The sequence below is a fragment of the Tiliqua scincoides genome, chromosome 12 (genome assembly GCF_035046505.1).
Source record: "Tiliqua scincoides isolate rTilSci1 chromosome 12, rTilSci1.hap2, whole genome shotgun sequence".
Taxonomy (NCBI): domain Eukaryota; kingdom Metazoa; phylum Chordata; class Lepidosauria; order Squamata; family Scincidae; genus Tiliqua; species Tiliqua scincoides.
The window spans coordinates 1,053,706-1,069,637 of record NC_089832.1 but is presented as its reverse complement, the minus strand read 5'-3'; the positions used below and the strand labels follow the sequence as shown (position 1 = coordinate 1,069,637).

Sequence of the window (15,932 nt, the reverse complement as noted above, 5' to 3'; positions counted from 1 at the left end):
ACAGGTGCTTGTTGATTTTGCTAACTCAGCAGCCTGCACCTGCTCCTGGACCAATTTGTTAGCTGTGTTTCTGTTTCACTCAGAACCCAGAGCTAACATCCTTGGGCCTCAGAATACCTAAAAAGGCATTAAAATGTCACTTCTGGTTTTCCTCGGGAAACTGGAAGTCACATTCTTTCGGATATAGGAGCCAGTCTGAAGCCTGCAGAGGCAGCGGGTGGACGTGCGCTGCCTCTGAGGGCTTCAGAAAGCCCTTCGGATGGGACCAGAGTGCTGCTCCGGTCCCCTTCGGAGGGCAAAAGGGGCTAAAAATCACAGGTTCATTTATCTGCAATTTTTGGTATCCGGGTAATCCGAGAACTGATCGCCCATGGATGCCAGGGCCCCACCTGAACAAGTATTTCCTGCTTGCTCCTCTGGACACCTGCCTTGCATTAACTGGCTTCTGGGTTTGGTCTAGTTTCTTATGTCCCCAAAAGAACAGAGAATCCTGAGACTTGAAATTGGACCTTAAGGCTCTGAGAATTCTTCATGTTTCTGTTGCTGCAGCTGACTGACCTGGTTGCTTCTCTCCTATCAGGCTTTTGAAAACAATCTCTTCCGAGCTCCGATCTATCTCCACAAGATGCCTGAAACAGACTTCCTGATTATCCGGACACGGCAAGGTTACTACATCCGGGAGCTGGTGGACATCTTTGTGGTTGGGCAGGAGTGTCCTCTCTTTGAAGTTCCTGGTCCCAACTCCAAACGCGCCAATACACACATCCGAGATTTCCTGCAGGTTCGCTTTGGGTTCTACAGCAAGCCAGAGTTGGGGGGCTGGGGGGAGGGTGGAGATGTTACTCATTATACCCTTTGGGCAACTAACATACCACAGGCTCTCAGCCAATGCCTGTGTGACTCTGGTACAATTACGTGTTCATTGCAGGCTAGACTGCTGCATTTGAGGTCACGATGTGCCTTTTGCCCCCAGTCGAAGTTGGCTATCGGCCTCCGAGCACTTTTCTACTTTGGGCAAGGTTTCTTGAGCTTACAGCCCAATCCTATCCACACTTACCTGGGAGTAAGCCCCTTTGACTCTAGTGGGACTTACTTCTGAGTATACATGCCTATGATGCGGCTGTGAGTGGTTTATCATTGCTGAATTGTCCCTAGAATTCCCTTGGGTTGCATAGAGGCTGTTTCCTTGCCATTGTGGATTAAGGTGTGAGGTGGGTGGGTTGTAAGAGGGGGAAATCTGGAGCACCTTGGCCTTAGAGTAGGAGTTGACTGCTCACAGGTCCTTTCCAGCCATGGGAAGCTGCCATCTGTGCTGTGTGTTTCCAACAGGTCTTCATCTATCGCCTGTTCTGGAAGAGCAGAGACCGGCCTCGGAGAATTCGTATGGAGGATATCAAGAAAGCCTTTCCTTCTCACTCAGAGAGCAGCATTCGGAAGCGGCTGAAACTCTGCGCTGACTTTAAGCGTACGGGTAGGCAAGAGTCTCCTGCAGTGAGCCTGTCTGCCACACCCCACCAACACTCAGGGGGCCACTGAGGCTACCATCACTATCTGCCCCAGGCATCACCTCATCCGTACACTTCAACTGTTTGGCTTCAAAATGCACATGCATCTGTGTGAGCAGGACCCTCTGGTTCCCTTATTGCTGTTCACATGTGTTGCAAAGGCCTCATAAAATGCAGAGGCACATTTAAAGTCTCCAAAATTGCCAGAGAGAATCTTTCATTGCTCTGCATAGACAAAAAGACGGAGACAGGACTGCAGATACTCGCCTATAAGTCGATCCCACAGATAAGCTGAGGGCAGGTTTTGAGCCAACAATCATGGAATTTTCTATGACCCTCGGATAAGTCGGGGGTTAAACTTAGGGGGGTGTCTGACTATAGTTTTGTCTGATTTTACTCGAGGCCAGATCCTGAAAAATAACCCACCACTAATTGTTATCTATGAACTGTAGTCTCTCATTTATTAGAAACATAGTGAAAGATCATACATTTTTATTCTTTTTAAATTCTGGTCTTCTTCACCTTTTTGTAAGCACTATCAGAGTAAGTGCACTGTAAACAACATACTAGTAAAACAGTGGTTCCCAACCTGGTATTCATGTACTCCTAGGGACACTCAACAGGACCTTTAGGGGTACTTGAAAAAGAACGGAATAATGGTAGAAAAAGGCAGGTCATGCTCCAGAATGCCTTGCAAGGACCAGCAAGGCAGGAAGGGAGGTAGCTAGTTGGGTTTGAAAGCCCCACCAACAGCTAGTTTTTGGTCATCAATTCATGTATGAACCAGTGATTGAAAACCAGCACAGTAAAAAAGCTGAAACATAATATGAAAAGTGATCAATCACCCAGAATTTCTCAGCACACTTCTGGTGCAAAGCAGTGCAAAGGCAGAGTCTTCTGTTCTTCAAACAGATAAAAAGAGAAAACACTGTGATAAATACATGAAGTCTGGGCTTTCATATGTAAAACCAAGAAGGGTCTTTGTGGCACCAGGAAAACTCACACTGCTTGTCACAGAAGCTTCTGTAGGCCTCAGTCCACCATCAGCTTACATGATGGCCCTGGTGAAGATGGCCCTCTGAGAAGGCTTCTGGGACAAGAAGTGGGTTTAGTGTCACAAGACTCCTAGCTGTTTTTGCAGCAGAAGACTAACATGGCTGCCTCTCTAGGATCTACGGTGCATGAACTTTGATGACTCCTTGTGTATTTTATCCACACCTGCCATGGACTCTGCCTTCTGCACTTAGGATGAGGAGCGGAAGGAGAGAGGGCGTTTTAGGACTCATTAGGCGTTTTAGGACTCATTAGGGGTCTCTGCTTGTTCCAGGAATGGACTCCAACTGGTGGGTTCTAAAGCCAGATTTCCGGCTGCCAACCGAAGAGGAGATCAGAGCGATGGTGTCACCAGAGCAGTGCTGTGCCTATTACAGCATGATCTCGGCTGAGCAGCGCTTGAAGGTGAGCTGTCTTGGGTGGACTTCCCCAGTCCAGACAGGCTGCCACAGAGCAGCACTTGGTGCTTGATCCCTGAGTGTCCAGCTCAGTCTTGCAGTCCCACCAAGGGAAAGTTTAGAAGCTGAGTTGTCATCCTTCAGTCTCGGAAGACTATGGTATCGCACTCTGAATAGTGTTCTGGAACAGAGTGTCCTCTCCAGTGCATGAAGCCTGGGTAAAATAGATTTGGAGGATAGACTGTTACCCATGCAGCAAATCCCCCCTCTCCACGTCGCTGAAATGGTCCAGTGGAAAGGCAGAAGCCAATACGGTTGGTTCCAGCGGCGTCGCAGGAGTTGCCAGAACGTGGCTGTGTTCAGCCATGAACTGCCTCAGGGACTCCGGCTCCGGATTTTGCCTCCAGGTTGACTCCTGAAGCCTCTTCCATAACTGGATGTAGCCACAAGGCAGTGGAGGTTTGGGATCAGAGTTTTCCTTCTCTCAGATGAGCTGCCTTCCTAGGCTGACGAGTCCCGTCTACCCGGTGACTGTTTAGTCGCCTCTTACGACAAGTACAGCCAAACTGAGGGCCTATTCTTATCCCCAGCCCCCAGGGGATAAGAAGTATTGTAGCTGAAGTATTGGGCTGTAAAAACCTGACCTCCTCCCCATCTGTTGCTACCCCATGGTTGAGACCTGGAGTGCTCTTCCCCTCTTTCAGCTGGGGGCTGGACAGAGGAGGCTCTGGTGTTGCTGGAAGTTGGGAAAGGTCACTGTGTGTGTGTGTGTGTGGTCTCTTGAGAACAGAGGGTGGCTGGCATGTCTTGGATGTGCACACATCCCATGTGAGTATTGCTGCCACAGATCTCTGCTGTGTTCCCTGAGCCAAGGTATGGCTGTGTCCTGGGTGACTCAGAAGACTATACCTTGCCCCCTTCCTTTTTTTCCTCAGGATGCGGGTTACGGGGAGAAGTCCTTTTTTGCCCCGGAAGAAGAAAATGAGGAGGATTTTCAGATGAAGATAGATGATGAGGTAGAAGCGAGATGATGAGGGGGGCAGGGGCTGGATGTAGGGCAGACCACATGTTTGAAGAGTCAGCGCCTCAGGCAGGGGAAAGCCTCCCCCTGAAGGTGTACTGGCTGCCTCTGCCTCCTTGTAGGTGCGCACAGCCCCCTGGAACACCACGCGGGCCTTTATTGCGGCCATGAAAGGAAAGTGTCTCCTGGAGGTGACTGGAGTGGCGGACCCAACCGGGTGTGGGGAAGGGTTCTCCTACGTCAAGATCCCAAACAAGCCAACACAGCAGAAGGTAGGCGGACTGTCTGGGTGTGGGGGGAGTCCAGGCCGACCAGCTGTACTCTCCAGCTGCTGAAGTGATGTCCTCTGTTCTGGTAGCAGGGCAAGGAAAGTGCTGTCTTCCTTCAGGGGGCGCTGGATACTGTGGGGGTGCTCACAGGAGTGCCTGGGAGACCAGCATCTCCCTGGGGGCCTTCACCTGGGCCTGAAGGTGGGAGGAGCAGGAACTGTGAGGAAACAGTCTTGGTTCATCCTCAAGCAGGATGACAAGGAGCCCCAGCCTGCAAAGAAGACGGTGACTGGGACGGACGCGGATCTCCGTCGCCTCTCCCTCAAAAATGCCAAGCAGCTCCTGCGCAAATTTGGGGTTCCTGAGGAGGAGGTGAGTGAGGAAGTTAGTTCTACTTCCAGGGAGCATCCCTGCCCTGGAGCCACTTCCTGCAGCGATTGCCTCTTTCCCTCCTTAGATCAAGAAGCTGTCCCGCTGGGAGGTGATTGACGTCGTGCGCACCATGTCCACGGAGCAGGCACGCTCGGGCGAGGGGCCCATGAGCAAGTTTGCCCGGGGGTCTCGTTTCTCAGTGGCTGAGCACCAGGAGAGATACAAGGAGGAGTGCCAGCGCATCTTTGACTTACAGAACAAGTGAGTTCTTGGCTGGCAGCTGGCCTTGGGGACCCTCACTGCCTTGCGGTTTGGAGTTTGGGGGTCTCTGCACTGTCAACAGCCCTGAAAGTCCATGGCGCCACTACCTACCCATATCTCATTCTCCTCTTTCTCCTCCCTGTCTCGACCTTTACTGAGCCTGGCTTCTAGAACTGGGCCCAGGCAGGGAGGTGTGTGGAACAGGCGGCGTATCCTGAAGGGGTGAAAGTGCTTGGAGGAAAAGTGGCAGACTCCTGAAAGCTCCCTTTGTGCCTGTGTCTTCGTCCTGTCCTATGTCCACTTTCAGTCCCGAGCCCGGGCGTGATGCGAGCATCCACACACTCTGTGGCTGGTTCCCGTTTCAGAGTCCTGGAGTCCACAGAGATCCTGTCGACGGACACGGACAGCAGCTCTGCCGAGGACAGCGACTTTGAGGAGATGGGGAAGAACATTGAGAACATGTTGCAGAATAAGAAGACCAGCTCCCAGCTGTCCCGTGAGAGGGAGGAGCAGGAACGGAAGGAGCTGCAGAGGATGCTGCTGGGGGAGGACAGTGGCAACGACAAGGAGCGGGGCAAGAAGGACCGAAGGGACAGGAAGGGCCTGTGTGAGTGAAGGTGGCAGTGCCCAGGCAGGAGGGGCAAGTGCAGGTTTCCCCACTCTTTGGGGGAAGGACTTGGCACCCAGTCCTGCTGCAGTGCTCATTGGAAGAAGAGGAGCCCTGATGGGTTGAGCCAAGAGGTCTGTCCAAGAGCGGCCCAGGCAGGTGCTTCTAGGGAAACCCACAAAGCGCAGGGAAGCAGGGCCCTTCCCTTGTTGTTCTCCCCAGCCACTGGTACTCGGTGGTCTGCCGCCTCTGCACGGGGAGGATCCTGTGCGCAGTTGTGTCTGATATGCAGTGATGAGAGGCACATGGTTAGCCAGCTGCATGGGAGGAGGAGGTGGAGTTCCATAAAGTGGTGCTTGCAAGTCGCAGAGAAAAGAAGATGGAGAGTGGAGCACCGGCGGGCATGAGAAGCACCTGTTCCTCTGGCCAAGACAGGACACTGGGATGAGCCTGACCACAGGGCTGCAGAGGGTGGCGCCTTGATAGTTTTTCCGCCACCCCTTCCCTTAGGGCTTCTTGGTAATCGGTGCTGAGGTCTGCCTTGGTGCTGGATGGGAGGACCTGAGGCTCCCCTTCAGTGACCCCCACGCCTTAGCAACGCAGTCTCACTTTCTCTCACAGCCTCCACCTCCAGCACTCTGGGAGGCTCTCACAAAGATGACGACACCGCCTCGGTGACCAGCCTCAACTCCTCTGCCACTGGTCGCCGCCTGAAAATCTACCGCACCTTTCGTGATGAGGATGGAAAGGAGTACCTGCGGTGCGAGACAGTCCGCAAGCCGTCAGTCATAGATGCGTATAGCAGGATCCGGACCACCAAGGATGAAGAGTTTATGTAAGGGTTCCCTAAATAAGCTGGCTCCCCTTGAGTTGGTTGGGCAGAGTCTCCTTGGGAGGCGAGAGATGGACACCTAAGACAGTTATGGTTAGGGCAGCATGTTTGCTTCTGGCCGCAGGTCTTGTATCTGAGGTGACAAGTGCATGGCCAAAGGTGTGTGTGTGTGTGGGGGGCAAAGGTAGGGTTAGTCTGCCAGTTAATCTTTGCTAATTGCACTTGTAGCGCAGCATCTGAATTGGGCTCAGGGTTCTTAGTCGTGGCTCATCTCTGGGCCTTGGATTGGCCTCCTGCAGCTAATGGGTGTGCATGTGGGCAAGTGGGGCCTGACCAGGGTGGAGTGAACATACTCACGGAGGCTGTGGGTCCAGGCTAGGTGTAAGGAGGAGGTTGTCCCCTTAGGGGGCAGCCTGGCAGGGCCAGCTATGAAATGCGCTTCAAATTCAGGGCTGAGAGTGGGAGATGGTGCAGAGTTGGGCCCTTGGTCTAGCTGTGGTTCTCTTGCTTTCCAGCCGGAAGTTTGCCCTCTTTGATGAGCAGCACCGCGAGGAGATGCGGAAGGAGCGGCGCCGAATCCAGGAGCAGCTGCGACGGCTGAAGCGCAACCAGGAGAAGGAGAAACTGAAGGGGCCTCCCGAGAAGAAACCCAAGAAGATGAAGGAGCGGCCGGACCTGAAGGTGGATCTGGCCTCTTGCTTTCTCTGGTGTTTGCTTTTCTGTGTCTTGTGGCAGGGAGTGCCGGTGCTGGTGGGCTTGGCGACATCTTGGGAGTGGGGGGGGGGCTGAGTAGGAGTTCCATTGGGCAGAGCCTTGGTGCTTCAGGTGACTCTCCTCCCCCCCAGTGTGAAGCAGAAGCATGTCAATGATGCCAGGATGCACCTGTGCCCTTGGGTATTCTGGGCAGAGGTTTGTGCATCCTTGGCCAGGAGTGGTCTTGGGCTGGGGTGCTTCCTCAGCATCTCCCACAGTGGCTCTGCAGCTTGCACATGTTGCCTGTGGGTCAGCTTGTGCTGAATGTGTGTCTGCCTCATGCGCCCATGTTTGCAGGCACAGTCCTGACTGTTGTTTTTATTTTCAAAGCACAGATGCCTCTGCTTTGAGGTGCTGTAGCCACAGAGGACACATGGCCTAGGCGGATACTTGGTTTTGGGCTGAACATGCGCCCGCCCACCCTGGCTTCTGCGTTCTTTGCTACCTTTTGCGAGTGCCATACTGTTCCCTCCCAGGGCAGGATCTTACCCTTCACGCCTTGTTGCGTTTTTGCTGCAGCTCAAGTGTGGCGCTTGTGGTGCCATCGGACACATGCGGACCAACAAGTTCTGCCCTCTGTACTACCAAACCAGCGCTCCACCCTCCAACCCCGTGGCCATGACAGAGGAACAGGAGGAGGAGCTGGAGAAGACGGTCATTCCCAATGACAACGAGGAGCTGATCAAGGTGGAGGGCACCAAAATCGTCTTGGGCAAGCAGCTCATTGAGAGGTGAGGAGCGGCAAGGGACTGCTTGGCACTGTCCCACAAGCTGCAGTGCTGGGTTTAGCTGTGTGCACTTGCTGGTATGATGCGTTGTAGGGCCTCGCTCGTCCCATGGAAATAGTCGTGACTTGCCTCACTGGTGCAGTCAGGAACATTGCTAGCACCTCTTGAGAAGGCAGCAGGCTGTATCTGGGCCATGGCTGTAAAATGAAGGACAGGGGCTGCTATGGGGCTGCTCTGATGTAAAAGGTTGGTTTGACCCAGTCCCTTCCAGAGGAGCAGTCGCGCCTGTTTGTTGATGAATTGTGCTTTTATCTTGCCCTTCCTCCAACAACCATGAGGCAACGTATGTCGGGCTGCACGCTTCCGCTTGATTCTCACAATGACCCTCATCTGAGAGAAGTGGAGTGGCCCAAGGTCATACCGCAAGCTTCCTGGCTAGGCAGTGGGATTTGAATCTGGTCGTAGTCTGGCACTCTAACCATTATGCCACATACTCCCCGTCAGTGGAAACTGCAGCATATGTGTCTCTCTCTCTTTCATTGCTTATAGCGCGGATGAAGTTCGTAGGAAATCCTTGGTCTTGAAGTTTCCAAAGCAGCAGCTTCCACCCAAGAAGAAACGGCGAGTTGGAACCACAGTTCACTGTGATTACTTGAATGTAAGCCCTTTAGTCGTTGTTTTCCCCTTTCTTCCCCACTTTGGAGAAAGCAGCAGGGCCCCTTTCTGAATCAGGGCCCCTTATGCGTGGAGCAGTAGAAGCAGCACCCAGAAGGCAGTCCCACTTGTAAAGAGCAGATGAGCAGGATGAGAAGGTGGGAGATACTTCTTTGGGAGATTGGATGCATGTTAAAAACATCAGAAGAGCCTTGCTAGGCCAGGTCTGAGCCCCCTCATCCAACATGCTTCCCCCAGTTTCCCCCAATGTCCAGCCAGAAGCCTCTGGAGAAACCCAGAAGCTGGGCAAGAGTTCCTCCCATGGATGCTCCCACACGTTGCGGCAGTGCGTTCCATAAGTTAATTCTGTGTTTGTATGAAAATAGAACTTCATTGGGTCTGTCCTGAATCTAACACATGGACCTAGAAAGCATCTGTCCTCTTCTCTCTCTTTCAGCGACCTCATAAATCCATCCACCGGCGACGCACGGACCCTATGGTGACGCTGTCCTCTGTCCTGGAAGGCATCATCAATGACATGCGTGATCTGCCCAATGTAAGGATCCGGTTTGTGAGGTCTGGTTGGTGTAGGGATGGGGAAAACTAGCTCCCTGCGGAGTCTTTGGCTCCTCTGGGAGTTCGAATGTTCAGATAGGTTTTCTGCCATAATACCTAGAAAAGCATCATCCAAGCCCTTCTTTGTGGTCTCTGGGAGCCGTTCCATCAGAATAAGCTGATGTGGGAACAGGAGGAGGCAGTTACTGAGGGGAGGGAGGAAGAGGAAAGCGGAGGGCTGAGAAGAAGAGGAAGCCCCCAGTCCTGCTCTGGCAGTGGTGAACAGACTTGACTTCTTCCATTGGCTGGTTCCTGTGGCTCTGACCAAGGCTTCATTGAGTGTAATCCTGCCCGGAACGCCCTGCTCATGAGCAAGACATGAAAAAGAGATGGGGCTGGCTGAAGAGCCACGTATTAAAGACGGAGGAAGGAGCACCATGGTTCTTCCTGGTCAGAGAGGACTCATGCCCAGAATCTGGAAGGAGGAGGATTCAGGCTGGGACAGATTCCCTTTCCTCCAGCTGCTGCCTGAGGGGCCAAGGCTTTCCTTTTGCCACCTTCCCCATGTTTCTCACGCTGCCAGCATTTTGACAGCAACTGTGACAACACCCCCTTTGTGAGAGGAGAAAGGGAGGGTGCAGCTTAGCCTTGGGGTCAGGGACTAGAGTTGTTGAACCACCCCAGTATAGCATCCTCCTGTCCCAGGCACTTGGGGTGTGTCCAGGCCTTTTCCTAGATATGGCAACAGAAGATTCACAATCTGCAAGTGACACTCTTAACAAAAGTGCAGATAAAGGTCTGAAAACAGAAAGGTGTACAAGACTTGTGATAAACAGTAGTAGCAGCCAGCCTCCTCGTGTTATGCTGACTGAGTGGCATTAGCTTGCTTGTGATGCCTAGGAAGGGAAGGTGTGTTCAATAGGTTTACTGTGTTAAAAACTGGTCACTTGTAAGTGGCCCAAGTTAAACCCAAGTGCCGTCTGGTGTCTGGTTTGGGGGTGTGAGGGTAAACAGAATGCCAGATGCAGGGGAGTGCAGCGAGATGCAAATATCTTGTGTTCTTGTGTGCTCCCTGAGGCATCTGGTGGGCCACTGTGAGATACAGGAAGCTGGACTAGGTGGGCCTTTGGCCTGATCCAGCAGGGCTGTCCTTATGTTCTTATGGCTTCTGCCCTTGGGCTTTGTCTGAGAGAGAGACGTCAGTTTCCCTCCAGATACTGCTGAATGAGTGCTCACCCTTTTCCCCCCACAGACATACCCCTTCCACCAACCTGTTAATGGGAAAGTGGTCAGAGACTATTACAAGATCATCACAAAGCCAATGGACCTGCAGACCCTGCGCGAGAACGTCCGGAAGCGCCTCTACCCGTCCCGTGAGGAGTTCCGGGAACACCTGGAGCTGATTGTGAAGAACAGTGCCACCTACAATGGTCTGTTCTGCACTTCTTTTATTTATTTCAAATGTTTGCCCCAAACTCACATGCTTCACCATCCTTTTCAGTCAAACTGATGCGTCATAGCGTTTGCAGCACCCCCATGATGAATCTCCTGCCGTACCAAACCATACAGAATAAATTATAGTATCATACACAGTCTAAGTGCAATGACATCACTAGGGTTATTGTCACTCCCTTTTTTATTAAATATATGACACTACAGGTCACCCATCAAATCAGTAACCAACAAAAGAACCATTGGCCAACTTGATGACACTCACACAACTGAATAAGAGCTCTGATACATGGGAATGATACATGGGAATGAGAGCTGACATGCTAACACCTTATTGGTTACCTGCTGTGTTGTAATAACATCTCATTGGCTCTCAGAACAATAAGTCTCATTGGTCAGTTTTGAGTTAAGAAAATCTACTTTTTGTTACATGGCAGTTGTGTTTTCCTTTTATGATTATTAGGCCTTAACTTTTGATAGAATACAGATATTTTTATGCTGTTTGTTTCATTGTGTTGTTCCATAAATTATGCATCTAATGATATATAACAGGATGGTATTACTTGAAAATACCAAGATCACAATTTTGGCCAATAGTGGTGTCACTCCCCCAGTGCACCACCTGGTGCGATCCATACCCCCCTGGCGACGCCACTGCAGCCAAATGTTCCCCAGTTTCTTACACCAAAATCTTCTAGAACAACTGTTTAGCACATGTGCTTAGCGCATTGTTGCGAAGCTCCTCGAGAGGCTTCTTGGAAAGCAGTGAAATATAAAGTTTTGAGGAGTAGTGACCCTGTACAAACTTGCTTAGCAGGTCCAGCAGGCAAGAAGAAATCTTAACCTTAGAAAAGGCTTTATGATGCCATGTTTTTAGTGTGGCATCTCATTACGTTGAAAACCTTGAGACGCTAAGTTCATTCCATTTGGGTACAGGTGTATTTTGTGAAGGGTCACAGTGGTTGAGCCATCCCTTCCTTGTATACAGAAGGTCCCGGACTCAGCCTCTCCAGCTAGGGCAGAGGAACATTCAGTCTTCAGGCTCGCAGAGCTGCTGCCAGCCAGTTGGCTCAGGATCTGGCTCTCTGTATAAGGCTCTCTTTTGTATCACCTTCCTTCTGCTTGTGTTCATGTTAGTAGTTTTCACTTCCACATTGGGGTGTCTTCCCCCATCTCTCATTCTTTTCTTTTAATTTGTACTTAATAGTTTATTTCTTGTTCTTTGTTGGTACTTGTGAAATTAAAAGTTTGTGATTAAAGAGAGAAAAGCAAAGGCAGCCTCCCTTTGCTCCTAGTAGGAAGGTCTCCCAGCCCTAGATGATCAGTTAAGGGGGGGGGGGGAGAGATGCTCTTCCAAGGAGCATCACGAAAGAGGAGGAGGCAGGCCAAGGCTGGATTTTAAGACTTTGGGTTCAGTGTTTATTCCTTCAGCCCAAGTTAAAATACTAATGTTCAAGATAACAAAAATTGTATTGCAGCAGGTATGACAACAAAGCAGCCAAATACAACCACTGCCAACTATAAATTATTTTCCCAGGCTGCCTTAATAACAACAGCCTTGACTGGTGCTAAAATAATTGGTAAGAGCTGGCACCTGTGGACGAGGGCACCTGGAGAAGGGATTGTTACTGTGCCGAAAGGTGGTAGCGGTGATGCTTTAAAAAACACGTACCCACTTACTTGCAAAACATTCAGGGCGGCTTACAAGTAGAAATGAAAACACTGCAATGTGAAATGATACAAAGGTTCTAAAACAGACCTGTCAGCTGACCCCCAAGCTCCATCAACCATGAAAGTACACGGTACCAGGACCTAGAGGAAAGTTGTCACCTCTGCCTGGCATGGCTGCTTTCCTCACCAAACTCTTGTGCTTTGTGCTTGCAGGGCCGAAGCACTCCTTGACGCAGATCTCACAGTCAATGCTGGATCTCTGTGATCAGAAGCTTAAGGAGGCAAGTATGGGACCTGCTATAATGTGTGGAGAGTGGGGAGGGTTGTGGAGTTCATGGCTGTAGGTGGCAACGCTTGCTGGGCTTATGGAGGATGCTTTCAGTACTGCGAGTCTCTTCACATTTTCAGTGTGTTGAGTCTGGACTCCACAGATTTCTAAAACATTCTTACATTAGGTTAGAGCAGGGGTGTCCAAAGTTTTTGGCAGGAGGGCCACATCATCTCCCTGACACTGTGTTGGGGGCCGGGGGAAAAAGAATTAATTTACATTTAAAATTTAAATAAATTTACATAAGTTTACATAAATAAATATATTAAAGATGAACTTATATGAATGCATGATGGTCTTGCAATAGATCAAGGCCTATGAAAGGCCTTACACAAAGCAAGGCTGGCCTTTCCTTTGCTTCTTCTACTGCATCGCAGATGTGAAACAGCAAGCAGTGGAGGAAGCCCTCCTCCTACCTCATCCTACAGCTCATGCAAGAGGTCAAACAGTCACCCTTACACTGAGAGCAGTTGCATTGGGCCAGTGCAGGCTCCAACAAATCTCTGGAGGGCCAGAGGCTCGTTGGAGACTGGGGGCTTCCTGAGGGCTGCATTGAGAGGCCTCGAGGGCCGCATGTGGCCCCGGGGTCGGGGTTTGGGCACCCCTGGGTTAGAGCTTCAGCACTTGTGTGTGGGAAGGATGTGTTTTGGAGAATCAGCTGGTGATGAGTAATGCAAACCTGCCTCTTTCAGGGCAAAAGATGCAGAACTGATTGCATGTTGCTCACATAACAAAATGACGGCATAAATCTGCTATCTGATTTTTGATATAATCATTTCTGCAGGAAAAAAGCAACCTGAAACTTATCATTTAACTACATACAGATTTAAATAATAGGAAAAAACCCCCAAGAATGATATGTAAGATGTTTCCAAAATAGCAGTTTTTCTATAGTAAAAAACAGTTGCATGTAATTGCCGGAGCATAAAAGACTGGCTGTTCTGAGGAGAGTTTGGTTTTCAAAAAAATAGCCAGGGGAAAAAAATTGTTCATTTGATATGTGTGTGTGTGTGTTAATAGGCCACAGATTGAAGCAGTGGGTGGGAACTGAAGATGTTAAACAGACTTTCTTGCTGGAGTGATAAGAACATAATAAGAACATAATAACAGCCCCACTGAATCAGGCCTTAGGCCCATCTAGTCCAGCTACCTGTCTCTCACAGCGGCCCACCAGATGCCCCAGGGAGCACACCAGATAACAAGAGACCTGCATCCTGGTGCCTCCCTCGCATCTGACATAGCCCATTTCTAAAATCAGGAGGTTGCTCATACACATCATGGCTTGTAACCCATAATGGATTTTTTCTCCAGAAACTTGTCCAATCCTCTTTTAAAGGCATCTAGGCCAATGCCATCACCACATCCTGTGGCAAGGAGTTCCACAGACCGACCACATGCTGAGTAAAGAAATATTTTCTTTTGTCTGTCCTAACCCTCCCAACACTCAATTTTGGTGGATGTCCCCTGGTTCTGGTGTTATGTGAGAGTGTAAAAAGCATCTCCCTATCCACTCTGTCCATCCCCTGCATAATTTTGTATGTCTCAATCATGTCCCCCCTCAGGCGTCTCTTTTCTAGGCTGAAGAGGCCCAAACGCCGTAGCCTTTCCTCATAAGGAAGGTGCCCCAGCCCAGTAATCATCTTAGTTGCCCTCTTTTGCACCTTTTCCATTTCCTCTATGTCTTTTTTGAGATGCGGCGACCAGAACTTGACACAATACTCCAGGTGTGGCCTTACCATTGATTTGTACAACGGCATTATAATATTAGCCGTTTTGTTCTCAATACCCTTCCTAATGATCCCAAGCATAGAATTGGCCTTCTTCACTGCCGCCACACATTGAGTCAACACTTTCATCGACCTGTCCACCACCACCCCAAGATCTCTCTCCTGATCTGTCACAGACAGCTCAGAACCCATTAGCCTATATGTGAAGTTTTGGTTTTTTGCCCCAATGTGCATGACTTTACACTTACTGACATTGAAACGCATCAGCCATTTTGCTGCCCATTCTGCCAGTTTGGAGAGATCCTTCTGGAGCTCCTCACAATCACTTCTGGTCTTCACCACTCGGAAAAGTTTTGCATCGTCTGCAAACTTGGCCACCTCACTGCTCAACCCTGTCTCCAGGTCATTTATGAAGAGGTTGAAGCGCACCGGTCCCAGGACAGATCCTTGGGGCATACCGCTTTTCACTTCTCTCCATTGTGAAAATTGCCCATTGACACCCACTCTCTGTTTCCTGGTCTTCAACCAGTTCCCAATCCATGAGAGGACCTGTCCTCTAGTTCCCTGACTGTGGAGTTTTTTCAGTAGCCTTTGGTGAGGGACTGTGTCGAATGCCTTCTGAAAGTCCAGATATATAATGTCCATGGGTTCTCCCACATCTGCATGTTGACCTTTTCAAAGAATTTTAAAAGGTTCATGAGGCAAGACTTACCCTTACAGAAGCCGTGCCGATTCTCCCTCAGCAAGGCTTGTTCGTCTATGTGTTTTGAGATTCTATCTTTGATGACGCATTCCACCATCTTACCTGGTATAGATGTTAGGCTGACTGGCCTATAGTTTCCCGGATCCCCCCTCCTTCCCTTTTTAAAAATCGGTGTGACATTTGCTAGCCTCCAGTCCTCTAGCACCGTGGCCGTTTTGAGGGACAAGTTGCATATTTTAGTCAAGAGATCAGCAACTTCATTCTTTAATTGTTTAATAACTCTTGGGCGGATGCCTTCAGGGCCCGGTGACTTATTGATCTTTAATTTATCAATGAGGTCTGAAACCTCTTCTCTTTAAACCTCTGTCTGACTTAATTCCTTGGTCAGGAGGGGCCGTTCAGGCAGCGGGATCTGCCCGAGGTCTTCTGCCATGAAGACATGCAAAGAACTCATTCAATTTCTCTGCCAAGTCTCCTTTTATTTCCCCTTTTCCTCCTTCACCATCGAGAGGGCCAACCGCTTCTCTGGCAGGTTTCCTGCTTCTAACATATTTGAAGAAGTTTTTATTATTCCCCTTAATGTTTCTGGCCATGTGTTCCTCATAGTCTCTCTTGGCCTCCCTATCACCTTCTTACAATTAACACACCTTGAGCACATTATCCTTAGCCAAATAGGAGTCCGTTTAAGGGAGTTGCTTGAAAACGAAGTGTATGCCTAACCTTTGGTTTCCTTTCAGAAAGAAGATAAATTGGCTCGTTTGGAGAAGGCTATTAATCCCCTTCTGGATGACGATGACCAAGTGGCCTTCTCCTTCATTCTGGACAACATTGTCACCCAGAAGATGATGGCTGTTCCCGATGTATGTCTGTCTCTGGATCCTGGCATAGGGTGGGAGGAATTGGGAAAAGCAAGTGTCTGTTTGGAAGCTGTGAATTGCTCATGTGGACTTGAGCCTTGGCTTGCTAAGTCAGGCTCTTGTGACCCATTATGGCCCAGGTCAATTTGGTTTGGAGACCTGGCCTCCTTTCTCCTCCAGGAACTT

The 15,932-nt window shown here is 50.0% G+C and overlaps 1 protein-coding gene across 4 annotated transcripts in view; it reads left to right on the top strand.

Moving 5' to 3' along the window:
* Positions 1-15,932, top strand: part of TAF1 (TATA-box binding protein associated factor 1) — a 42,319-nt gene that overhangs the window by 15,158 nt on the left and 11,229 nt on the right. For 3 of the 4 annotated variants that reach the window (XM_066639965.1, XM_066639966.1, XM_066639964.1), the window contains exons 16-31: positions 581-781; positions 1,330-1,471; positions 2,833-2,963; positions 3,892-3,972; positions 4,100-4,249; positions 4,496-4,618; positions 4,704-4,879; positions 5,245-5,486; positions 6,108-6,321; positions 6,834-6,999; positions 7,591-7,802; positions 8,349-8,457; positions 8,911-9,009; positions 10,261-10,438; positions 12,345-12,412; positions 15,627-15,749. In XM_066639965.1, the coding sequence (XP_066496062.1) occupies positions 581-781; positions 1,330-1,471; positions 2,833-2,963; positions 3,892-3,972; positions 4,100-4,249; positions 4,496-4,618; positions 4,704-4,879; positions 5,245-5,486; positions 6,108-6,321; positions 6,834-6,999; positions 7,591-7,802; positions 8,349-8,457; positions 8,911-9,009; positions 10,261-10,438; positions 12,345-12,412; positions 15,627-15,749 (2,415 nt within the window). The remainder of the gene's footprint in view (positions 1-580; positions 782-1,329; positions 1,472-2,832; positions 2,964-3,891; positions 3,973-4,099; positions 4,250-4,495; positions 4,619-4,703; positions 4,880-5,244; positions 5,487-6,107; positions 6,322-6,833; positions 7,000-7,590; positions 7,803-8,348; positions 8,458-8,910; positions 9,010-10,260; positions 10,439-12,344; positions 12,413-15,626; positions 15,750-15,932) is intronic. The other variant, XM_066639967.1, reaches the window with a different exon arrangement.